At 37.6% G+C, this 13205-nt stretch overlaps 1 protein-coding gene across 3 annotated transcripts in view; it reads right to left on the reverse strand.

Moving 5' to 3' along the window:
* The window catches only part of ZFYVE9 (zinc finger FYVE-type containing 9), a 185176-nt gene that overhangs the window by 54507 nt on the left and 117464 nt on the right, over positions 1-13205 (reverse strand). For all 3 annotated transcript variants that reach the window (XM_029227521.1, XM_029227518.1, XM_029227520.1), the window contains one exon: positions 11398-11553. In XM_029227521.1, the coding sequence (XP_029083354.1) occupies positions 11398-11553 (156 nt within the window). The remainder of the gene's footprint in view (positions 1-11397; positions 11554-13205) is intronic.

The following is a 13205-nucleotide window of genomic DNA, read 5'->3' on the forward strand; positions in this document are numbered from 1 at the left end:
ACCAGAGTGGGTAGGGGCTGGAAGCTGAGGCTTGGGCTTTGGAGATCAGACCGCAGGGAGAGGACTGGTGCTGGCTGCCTGCATGAAGACATCCTGAAGGGGGGCTAGCTAGCTGGGAGGGAGGCTGGGAAAAAGTCTTCACCTGCTGGAGAGGCCAAAGACCATTGTTTCGGGGTGTGCAAGGAGAGGGGCTTCCTGCTCCATATGCCCACAGATGGCAGAGCACCACCTAAGTGAGCTTCAGAGATGGGCGTGAGCCACGGCTATCATTTCAGACCCCAGAGACGGGCATGGACTGCTAACGTTGCTTCTGCTGCCACCAAGAATCCTGTGTGCAACTGCAGGTCACTTCCCACACCCCTCCCGGGAGCCTGTGCAGCACGCCACTGCCACAGTCCTGTGATCCAGGGACAACTTCCCTGGGAGAACACATGGTGCACTTCACGCTGTTGCAAGGTCATGGCAGCCTCTGCTGCCGCAGGCTCGTCCCACATTCCAACTATGACTACCGTACCCCTCCCTCTCCCCAGCCTGAGTGAGCAAGAGAGCCCTAATCAGCCACTGCTTTAACCCCCTCCAGTCCGGGCGGGGAACAGATGCCTGAGGGTGGCCTACGTGCAGAGACAGGGTCAAAACCAAAGCTGAACCCCAGGAGCTGTGTGAACACGGAAAAGTAAGGGAAATTTCTCTGTGCAGCCTCAGGACCAGTGGATTAAATCCCCACAATCAACTTGATAAACCCTGCAGCTGTGGAACACCTGAATAGACAATGAATGTTCCCAAAATTGAGGTGGTGGACTTTGGGAGCAACTGCTGACTTGGGATTTGCTTTCTGCATCTGACTTGTTTTCGGTTTTATGTTTATCTTAGTTTAGTTTTTAGTGCTTGTTATCATTGGTGGGTTTGTTTATTGGTTTGTTTCCTTTTTTTTTTTTCTTTTTTCTCCTTTTGTGAGTGTGCATGTGTATGTTACTTTCTATGATTTTGTCTGTTTTGTTTTGCTTTTAACATTTGTTTTGGGGTTTTATCTGTTCATTTTCTTTTCTTCCTTTTCTTCCAAGCCATGTGGCTGGCAGGGTCTTGGTGCTCTGGGCCGATGTTGGGCCTGAGCCTGCAAGGTGGGAGAGCTGAGTCCAGGACACTGGACCACCAGAGACCTCCCGGCCTGAAGTAATATCAACTGGCAAGAGCTCTCCCAGAGATCTCCATCTCAACACTAAGACAGAGCTCCACCCAATGGCCAGCAAGCTCCAGTGCTGGATGCCCCATGTCAAGCAACTAGCAAGACAGGAATACAACACCACCCATTAGCAGAGAGGCTGCCTAAAGTCATACTAAGTTCACAGATGCCCCAAAACACACCACCGGATGCAGCCCTGCCCACCAGAAGGACAAGATCCACCCTACCCACCAGAACACAGGCACCAGTCCCCCTCACCAGGAAGCCTACACAAGCCACTGAACCAACCTCACACACTGGGGGAAGACACCAAAAATAACAGGAACTATGAACCTGCAGCCTGCGAAAAGGAGACCCCAAACACAGTAAGTTAAACATAATGAGAAGACAGAGAAATATGCAGCAGATGAAGGAGCAAGGTAAAAACCCACCAGACCAAACAAATGAAAAGGAAATAGGGAGTCTACCTGAAAAAGAATTCAGAGTAATGATAGTAAAGATGATCCAAAATCTAGGAAACAGAATGGAGAAAATACAAGAAATGTTTAACAAGTACCTAGAAGAAATAAAGAGCAAAGAAACGATGATGAATAACACAATAAATGAAATTAAAACCACTCTAGAAGGATTCAATAGCAGAATCACTGAGGCAAAAGAACGGATAAGTGATCTGGAAGATAGAATAGTGGAAATAACTGCTGCAGAGCAGAATAAAGAAAACAGAATGAAAAGAATTGAGGATAGTGTCAGAGACCTCTGGGACAACATTAAAAGCACCAACATTTGAATTATAGAGGTCCCAGAAAAAGAAGAGAAAGGGTCTGAGAAAATATTTCAAGAGATTATATTTGAAAACTTCCCTAATATGGGAAAGGAAATAATCAAGTCCAAGAAGTGCAGAGAGTCCCATACAGGATAAATCCAAGGAGAAACACACCAAGACACATATTAACCAAACTATCAAATATTAAATACAAAGAAAAAATATTAAAAGCAGCAAGGGAAAAGCAACAAATAACACACAAGGGAATCCCCATAAGGTTAACAGCTGATCTTTCAGCAGAAACTCTGCAAGCCAGAAGGGAGTGGCAGGACACATTTACAGTGATGAAAGGGAAAAACCTACAACCAAGATTACTCTACCCAGCAAGGATCTCATTCAGCTTCGATGGAAAAATTAAAACCTTTACAAACATGCAAAAGCTAACAGAATTCAGCACCACCAAACCACCTTTACAACAAATGCTAAAGGAATTTCTCTAGGCAGGAAACACAAGAGAAGGAAAAGACCTACAATAACAAACCCAAAACAATTAAGAAAATGGTAATAGGAACATACATATTGATAAATACCTTAAATGTAAATGGATTAAATGGTCCAACCAAAAGACACAGACTGGCTGAATGGACACAAAAACAAGACCCATATATATGCTGTCTACAAGAGACCCACTTCAGACTTAGGGACACATACAGACTGAAAGTGAGGGGATGGAAAAAGATATTCCATGCAAATGGAAATCAAAAAAAAGTTGGAGTAGTAATACTCATATCAGACAAAATGGACTTTAAAATAAAGACTACTACAAGAGACAAAGAAGGACACTACATAATGATCAAGGGATCAATCCAAGAAGAAGGTATAACAATTATAAATATTTATGCACCCAACATAGGAGCACCTCAATACATAAGGCAAATGCTAACAGCCATAAAGGGGTAAATCGACAGTAACACAATCATAGTAGGGGACTTTAACACCCCACTTTCACCAATGGACAGATCATCCAAAATGAAAATATATAAGGAAACACAAGCTTTAAATGACACATTAGACCAGATGCAATTAATTGATATTTATAGGACATTCCATCCAAAACCAACAGAATTCACTTTCTTCTCATGTGCACATGGAACATTCTCCAGGATAGATAATATCTTGGGACACAAATCAAGCCTCAGTAAATTTAAGAAAACTGAAATCGTATCAAGTATCTTTTCCGACCACAATGTTATGAGACTAGATATCAATTACAGGAAAAAAACTGTAAAAAATACAAACAAATGGAGGCTAAACAATATGCTATTAAATAACCCAGATATGAGTGAAGAAATAAAAGAGAAAGTCAAAAAATACCTAGAAACAAATGACAATGAAAACATGACAACCCAATACCTATGGGATGCACAAATGACAATGAAAACACGACGACCCAAAACCTATGGGATGCAGCAAAAGCAGTTCTAAGAGGGAAGTTTATAGCAATACAATCCTATCTCAAGAAACAAGGAACATCTCAAATAAACAACCTAACCTTACACCTAAAGCAATTAGAGAAAGAAGAACACACCCCAAAGTTAGCAGAAGGAAAGAAATCATAAAGATCAGATTATAAATAAATGAAGAAGGAATGAAGGCACAATAGCAAAGATCAATAAAACTAAAAGCTGGTTCTTTGAGAAGATAAACAAAATTGATAAAACTTTAGCCAGTCTCATCAAGAAAAAATGGGAGAATACTCAAATCATCAGAATTAGAATTGAAAAAGGAGAAGTAACAACTGGCACTGCAGAAATACAAAGGATCATGAGAGATTACTACAAGCAACCATATGCCAATAAAATGGACAACCTGGAAGAAATGGACAGATTCTTAGAGAAGTACAATCTTCCAAGACTGAACCAGGAAGAAATAGAAAATATGAACAGACCAATCACAAGCACTGAAATTGAAACTGTGATTAAAAATCTTCCAGCAAACAAAAGGCCAGGACCAGATGGCTTCACAGGCAAATTCTATCAAACATTTAGAGAAGAGCTAACACCTATCCTTCTCAAACTCTTCCAAAATATAGCACAGGGAGGAACACTCCCAAACTCATTCTACAGGGCCACCATCACCCTGATATGAAAACCACACAAAGATGTCACAAAAAAAGAAAACTACAGGGCTTCCCTGGTGGTGCAGTGGTTGAGAGTCCGCCTGCCGATGCAAGGGACCCGGGTTTGTGCCCCGGTCCGGGAGGATTCCACAGGCTGCGGGGCGGCTGGGCCCGTGAGCCATGGCTGCTGAGCCTGTGCTTCCGGAGCCTGTGCTCCGCAACGGGAGGGGCCACAGCAGTGAGAGGCCCACGTACTGCAAAAAAAAAAAAAAAAAAAAAAAGAAAACTACAAGCCCATGTCACTGATGAACATAGATGCAAAAATCGTCAACAAAATACTAGCAAATAGAATCCAATAGCACATTAAAAGGATCATACACCATGATCAAGTGGGGTTTATCCCAGGAATGCAAGGATTCTTCAATATATGCAAATCAATCGATGTGATACACGATATTAACAAACTGAAGGATAAAAACCATACAATAATCTCAATAGATGCAGAAAAAAGTTTTGACAAAATTCAACACCCATTTATGATAAAAACTTTGCAGAAAGTGGGCAGGGAGGGAACCTACCTCAACATAATAAAGGCCATATATGACAAACCCACAGCTAACATCATTCTCAATGGTGGAAAACTGAAACCATCTCCTCTAAGATTAGGAACAAGGCAAGGCTGCCCACTCTCACCGCTTTTATTCAACATAGTTTTGGAATTTTTAGCCACAGCAATCATAGAAGAAAAAGAAATAAAAGGAATCCAAATCGGAAAAGAAGACGTAAACTGTCACTGCTTGCAGATGACATGATACTATACATAGAGAATCCTAAAGATGCTACCAGAAAGCTACTAGAGCTAATCAATGAATTTGGTAAAGCAGCAGGAGACAAAATTAATGCACAGAAATATTTTGCATTCCTATACACTAATTACAAAATATCTGAAAGAAATTAAGGAAACACTCCCATTTACCACTGCAACTAAAAGAGTAAAATACCTAGGAATAAACCTACCTAAGGAGACAAAAGACCTGTATGCAGAAAACCATAAGACAATGATGAAAGAAATTAAAGACGACACAAACAGAGGGAGAAATGTACCATGTTCTTGGACTAGAAGAATCAACATTGTGAAAATGACTATACTACCAATGGCATTTTTCACAGAACTAGAACAAAAAATTTTACAATTTGTATGGAAACACAAAAGACCCCGAAGAGCCAAAGCAATCTTGAGAAAGAAAAACAGACCTGGAGGAATCAGGCTCCCTGACTTCAGACTATACTACAAAGCTACAGTAATCAAGACTATATGGTACTGGCACAAAAACAGAAATATAGATCAATGGAACAGGATAGAAGGCTCAGTGATAAACCCACACACATATGGTCACCTTATCTTTGATAAAGGAGGCAAGATTATACAATGGAGAAAAGACAGCCTCTTCAATAAGTGGTGCTGGGAAAACTGGACAGCTTCATGTAAAAGAATGAAACTAGAACACTTCCTAACACCATACACAAAAATAAACTCAAAATGGATTAAAGACCTAAATGTAAGGCCAAACACTATAAAACTCTTCGAGGAAAACATCATCATACATACATCACAGCAAGATCCTTTTTGACCCACCTCCTACAGAAATGGAAATAAAACCAAAAATAAACAAATTGGACCTAATGAAACTTAAAAGCTTTTGCACAGCAAAGGAAACCATAAACAAGACGAAAAGATAACCCTCAGTACAGGAGAAAATATTTGCAAACGAAGCACCTGACAAAGGATTAATCTCCAAAATATACAAGTAGCTCACACAGCTCAATATCAAAAAAAAACCAACCCAATCCAAATATGGGTGTAAAACCTAAATAGATATTTCTCCAAAGAAGATATACAGATTGCCAACAAACACATGAAAGGATGCTCAACATCACTAATCATTAAACAAATGCAAATCAAAACCACAATGAGGTATCACCTCACACCAGTCAGAATGGCCATCATCAAAAAATCTACAAACAATAAATGCTGGAGAGGGTGTGGAAAAAAGGGAAACTTCTTGCACGGTTGGTGGGAATGCAAATTGATACAGCCACTATGGAGAACAGTATGGAGGTTCCTTAAAAAACTAAAAATAGAACTACCATATGACCCAGCAATCCCACTACTGGGCATATACCCTGAGAAAAGCATAATTTAAAAAGAGACATGTACCACAATGTTCATTGCAGCACTATTTACAATAGCCAGGACATGGAAGTAACCTAAGTGTCCATCGACAGAAGAATGGATAAAGAACATGTGGCACATATATACAATGGAATATTACTCAGCCATAAAAAGAAACGAAATTGAGTTATTTGTAGTGAGATGGATAGAACTAGAGTCTGTCATACAGAGTGAAGTAAGTCAGAAAGAGTAAAACAAATACTGTACGCTAACACATATATATGGAATCTAAAAAAAAATGATTCTGATGAACCCAGGGGCAGGACTGGAATAAATATGCAGACGTAGAGAATGGACTTCAGGACACAGGGGATGGTGGGGAGAGCGTAAGCTGGGATGAAGTGAGAGAGTGGCATGGACAATATATACACTACTAAATGATGTAAAATAGATAGCTAGTGGGAAGCAGCTGCATCGCACAGGGAGATCAGCTCAGTGTTTTGTGATCACCTAAAGGGGTGGGATAGGGAGGGTGGGAGGGAGGCACAGGAGGGAGGGGATATGGGGATATATGTATAGATATAGCTGATTCACTTTGTTATAGAGCAGAAACTAACAGAACATTGTAAAGCAATTATACTCCAGTAAGATGTTAAAAAAATAAAAAACACAGAGTAAGGGAGGGGAGAAGGGGAGAAATAATATACAATCTAGAACCTCCCATGGCACTACATTATCCAGAAGGCACCCTGAAACTCTCAGAATGTTATTTTTCACAAAATACCATTTTTCCCCTCACTGTGGAAAGCATAAGCAATGACATGTAACAAAAAAATTTTATATATACTAAATGAGAAACATACATAGACATATATATATATATACATACACACATATTATTATTAATACATGTAGTTTAGATTAAAAATCTGTAAAAATATTATAAAGAGAGTTCATGGAAGTTCATACAAAAATCACAGTGAAATAATATACTAAGCTTCTACCCTGATTATCTACACATGGGATTCTTAATAAAATAGGCACAGCACATATGTATTATCCATATCTGTTTTTTAAAAACTGCTATACTATTAATATACACACATAGGCAACTGAAATAATTCATAGAATACTTTAGTCCTAATTCTGTCACCAACTAGGTCTGTGATTTGAGCAAGCCATTTAACACTTCTAGATCTCACTTTCTTCATCTGAAAAATGAAGCATTATACTAGATAATGTAAGTTCCCTACTAGCTCCAGTATTTTGTAAGCTGTGAAATGATTCCTTTTCAAGGAGAGAGACAGAGAGAGAGCCTTACAGCTCACTCATTGCTTAAAATACTATTTACTTAGATATGTTCATATATGCCCTCACCTCATAGATAACATTTAATACAGCTTAGATGTATTACAGTCTGACCTTAGTCTTACTTAGTCTTACTATCAGTTCCAAGTGATTTTTGTTGTAGTATTTTTGCATTTCAATATGCTAGTTCAAAATGCACTCTATTGATATATAAGGATACTTTTAAAAGATGAGTAACCATTTATGGTAAACACATATTTTAATGACTCATGTAATGATTCACATCCTTTCCTTGTTGGTATTTCTTGGAGTTCCATTCATAGATCTAGTCTCTTCACACTGGCCTATCCCATTCACAGCCATAGTTTAAAACTATCACAAAAATGCTGGTCTTCCACATCTGTATTTTAGCCCAGATCTACCTCCTGAAGGCTCTATTTATGTATTCATCTTTCATTTACATATTACCATCTGTTGCCATTATTTGAAATCCAACACACTGAACGAAGAACTCATCTCCCACTCCTCTGCCAAATCTGTTCTTCTTCCTCTATTCACTGCCTCAATGAATAAGAACGAAGTCCACTCAGGTGCTCAAGCCAGAAATCTAAAGCCAACTTTGACTTGTCCCCTCTCACTCCTCACATCCAATTAGTTATGAAATCTTATTGAACTGAGGCATCACTCTTTTATATCTCTTCAATACTCTTTATTCCCACTGCTATTATTGGTAATATCCTAATTTCTTACTGGATCCTGACAATAGCTTTTTTAAAAATCAATTTAAAAATAACAAATGTTGGCAAGGATGTGGAGAAAAGGGAACCCTAGTATACTGTTTGTGGGAATATAAATTGGTGCAGCCACTATGGAACAGTATGGAGGTTTCTCAAAAAATTAAAAATAGAACTACCATATGATCCTTCAATTCCACTTCTGGGTATTTATCTGAAGGAAATGAAAACACTAACTAGGAAAGATATCCACACCCCCACGTTCACTGCAGTATTATTTTTAACAGCCAAGACATGGAAGTAACTTAAGTGTTGATGGATGAATGGATAAAGAAAGCATGGTATGTACATTCAATGGAATATCATTGTCATTAAAAAGAAGGAAATCCCGTCATTTTCCACAACACATATATACCTTGAGGGCATCATGCTAAGTGAAATAAGTTAGAGAAAGACAAATACTGTATGATCTCACTTATATGTAGAATCTAAGCAAACAAACAAACATACACTGAACTCATAGATACAGGGAACAGATTGGTGATTACCAGAGGTGAGGGTTGAAGGGCAAGTGAAATGCGTGAAGGTAGTCCAAAGGTACAAACTTCCAGTTATAAGATAAATAAGTACTGAGGATGTAGGTACAGCACGGTGGCTATAGTTAACAGTAATGTACTATATATTTGAAAGTTGCTAAGAGAGTAGACCTTAAAAGTTTTCATCACAAAGAAAAAAACATTTGTAACTATGTGTGATGATGGATGTTAACTAGACTTATTGATCATTTCACAATGTATACATATATCAAATCATTATAGTGTACACCTGAAACTAATATAATGTATGTGTCAATTATATCAATACAAATTTTAAGTCAATTTTATTGAGGTATTATTTACACGGAATAATACCTACATATTTTAATTATACAGTTCAATGAGTTTTGAAAAATGTAAACACCCATGTAACCACTATCCCAATCACTATACAGAACATTTATATCAACCCAGAGAGTTCCCAGGGCCCGTCTACAATCAATTCTAGTGCTTGCACCCACACCTCACCCCAGACACACAATGATCTAATTTCCATCACCACAGATTCATTTCGCCTGTTCCAGAGAATCACATAAATGTAACCACATAATATGTACTTTTTTGTGTCTGGCTTCTTTTGTTCAGTATTACTGTCTGTGAACTTCATCCATGTTACTGCATGTATCAGCAGTTTGTTTATCTTTCATTGTTATGCCATATTCTAGTGCTCATCCACTTTAAGTTTGTTTATCCACTGTAATTGCTTCTTATCTGCTCTACCTGCTACCAGACACACAGACTTTGATCCATTTTCATACTGCTTCTAGAGTCATCTTTCTAAAACGCAAATCTGGTTATGTCATTCATTTCTTTCAATGGCTCCTCACTGCCTGCAGAATAAAGGACAAACTCCTAATCAAGACATTCATGAACCTCCCATGCCCTAGTCCCTGATGCCCTCTCAAAACCCATATAGGGCTTCCCTGGTGGCACAGTGGTTGAGAGTCCGCCTGCCGATGCAGGGGACGCGGGTTCGTGCCCCGGTCCGGGAGGATCCCACATGCCGCGAAGCGGCTGGGCCTGTGAGCTATGGCCGCTGAGCCTGTGCGTCCGGAGCCTGTGCTCTGCAACGGGAGAGGCCACAACAGAGAGAGGCCCGCGTATCACAAAAAAAAAAAAAAAAAAAAAAAAACCATATAAACATGCAATCTGAATACATTCAAACTGAGGGGAAAAAAAGAATGTTTCAAGTAATTTCTGGAATGAAATTTAGGCCTAGAGGCTCCAGATGACTTCAAATTAACCCCATACATTTTGGAACTGACACAAATACTGAACAGTAAATACTGAACTGTACTTCACAGGTATCATGTGGTCAATTTCTAACATAGCACCTTGCCTTCATGTAATATTTCACCTAAAATATCATAATTATGACATAAAGGCATAATCTTTTATGCATAAGCCATAACCACATTAAAGATGAAACTTTGTATCATGCATTTGTACTTATTTCAAGAGCATTTTCCATAAAAATACTACTTTTAATAGCTAAAAAATATTCTAAAACAGATGCATTCATCTAAAAAATATAACACACTTAAACTTTTTTCCTATAGCTGGGCATTTAGGTTGCCTCTAAATTTTTGTGTTAAATTTAAGTAATACTATAATAAACACTTTCATGTACAAAGTGTATTTTACATTTCAGATAATTTCTTTGGCATAGAATCCCACAAGGGGAATTACCTGCATTCAGAAAGTATGAATAATTTATTATTTTAATATATTTATTAAAACATTATCAAATAACATATGAAAATAATTGTAATACCTTGGCTACCCTCACCCCACCCCAGCCTTGTTTCTCAGGGATAATCTCATTTATTATTCACTTGCTTTAGTTCTTATACTACACTTTCACTATTTATCAACTACAGATATTATTTTTTGACTTTTTATCATGATAAATGAGCACTTAGCTCAATTACACTACTTCTTACCTCCTCTATTAAATCTGCGGACAGTTAACTTTGTAATGTCAAATAATACACTTAATTCTCTCTCAGCTTTTAATAGTATGTCTTTATATTAGTATCCTTAGTCTTTTCCAACTTCTAATAGCTATGCATTTACTTTTACATTGTTACAGGTAACAACATTTACAATTTATTTTGAAACCATAATAAAGTTGTCCATGCTAATGGTTTTTGAAACTTGAAAATTAAATGAATATTTACATTATGATTATATAAATATTGTTAACTGAAGTAGTAAGCTATCATTATGCTTCCTTCTACCGGATACCAATACTATATCCCCTAGGCCACTCAAAGGAAAATATTCTTACATCATGGTCAATGGATTATCTTACAACTCTGATTCTAGCCATTATAAAATAGTAACAACGTTTCACATAAAGTATTAAAAGTTATAACTTCCAAACACCATGCCAAGTTCTAACTTGCCAATACTACCAAAGTCCAATGCCAGGTTTCCAAATTTAAGACTATTATTTTGCATCTGAGTCCAAAATTTTTTATCATCTGTAAAGGGTGCAGACTAAGTCAGAAAGTATCCCCACCTGCCAGAGCATCCCGATAAAGCTGCACAAAATGGTTAAAGATATCCTTCGGCAAGCACTTTTCATCCGGTAGACACTGTAGAAGAATGACTATCTCAGACTGACCCACTGCATGCATTCCCTTGGTTGTGAAACACCAGCACTTCCTGTTCACATCTGTAGATGAAATGAAAAGAAATGAAGACATTCTTTTCAATCCTTACCCTTAAGAAATGCACAGACATCTTTGTTATAATACACCAAAGAATAAAATAGATCACACTGAGTCTGTATAATTCAGCTGTGAACTGTCACTGCACTGAGCCAAAGGACTATTGCAGAAAATAAAGCATACCAATGCCTCTTGCTCTAAGCAAACACTTAGAAAAACAACTGGAAGGGAAGTAAAAGAAGTAATAGTGAAAGAAAGTGCACTAAAAACTTTTAACTTCTATTATAAAAAGGTGTATTAAAAGAAACAACATTCCATTAACAATGAAATAAATTAAACCAAACTATGCATCCTCAGCTATAATGATTAAAGGATATATTCCCCCACCTGTGTGTGTGTGTGTGCGTGTGCGTGTGCGTATAATTAAATCACTTTACTAAGGGAAATAATTAAAACTAGAAACAAGAAAAACAATAAAAGCAATTATTATAGCCTTGGATTCAGGCTATGGCCTAAAGATAATATATTTTGATATAGACTTATTAAATTTAACCTGTGACTAAAAGAGTCTAGCTATTTAAATTATAGTTTTCCTGGGAGAAAATTCTAGATAATCAGCAACAGGACTTTACTTGACTTCATCTGGTAAAAAGCAGTGAAACAGATGGCTTTTCTGGACTAATCACTTCTACTTCTTCACTTTAAGGCTATGTGGAGTCACAACAGCACAAGCTATACATAGTTCAAAAATAATGTTCAATCCTTGATATTTTTATTATTTGTATGCCAACACAACAAGATCCCCAATGGAACTGAAAAAGGGTTCAAATAAAATTATGGATATCATGATGTAAATCAACACTAATAAAAGATTCCTTTCTTTCATTCTGTGAATTGTTTCTTTATATACCTAAACAAGAGGTGCCAATCCAACTATATTAAGATGGTGCACACTTAAGGAACTCTAGGTTAGCTATTTTCTAAGTATAACTTATAAACTAGATACGGTAAATTGAAATTTCCAGCAAATTATTTTAAAATATGATCCTAGAAGGAAAGGTGGCAAGCATTAGCAGCTGGCCAAACATACAAGGGTGTGATTAGCAAACAAACCAGAAACCTGCATTTCATTTCTACAGAACCTCTGAAGAATTTAGTATATTGGTGTTTCTGGTTTCCAAGGACAACTTAAAAGAAATACATAATGGGAACTGGAGGACTGTTCCCCAATGCTTCCTTCCTCTCTCCAAAACTCTGCCTATTAACATTCATCCAGTATAAATGCATTCTCTATTTTCCAATACCATACTGGATTCAAGATTCTAGGTTACTATCCTCTCTCTTATTCTGATACCTAAGAAGCTAGCATCAAGAACTGAGAAGTTTCTTCTGAATCCTAAATTGTGATGTACTGAAGTTTTACTATGTGTTAGTTAACACTTCTCCCAAATAAGGTTTTGCACCATGATTAAGGTTTCTGGGATTTAAACCTAGCATGTAAATTGACCCCCCTGGATAATTTATCCACCTCCAGCTATTCTGGTGGTGAGTTGTGACTTAGCATACCCATCTCAGGAAGAACTTAACTCAGATGAGTTCAAGTTTCGTTTGGCTTTCCTCCATGGAGAATTCACCTATCTCACCCCTTTGACTAAAA

This window comes from Monodon monoceros, unplaced genomic scaffold (assembly GCF_005190385.1).
Source record: "Monodon monoceros isolate NGI ecotype Baffin Bay Population unplaced genomic scaffold, NGI_Narwhal_1 Super_Scaffold_18, whole genome shotgun sequence".
NCBI lineage: Eukaryota > Metazoa > Chordata > Mammalia > Artiodactyla > Monodontidae > Monodon > Monodon monoceros.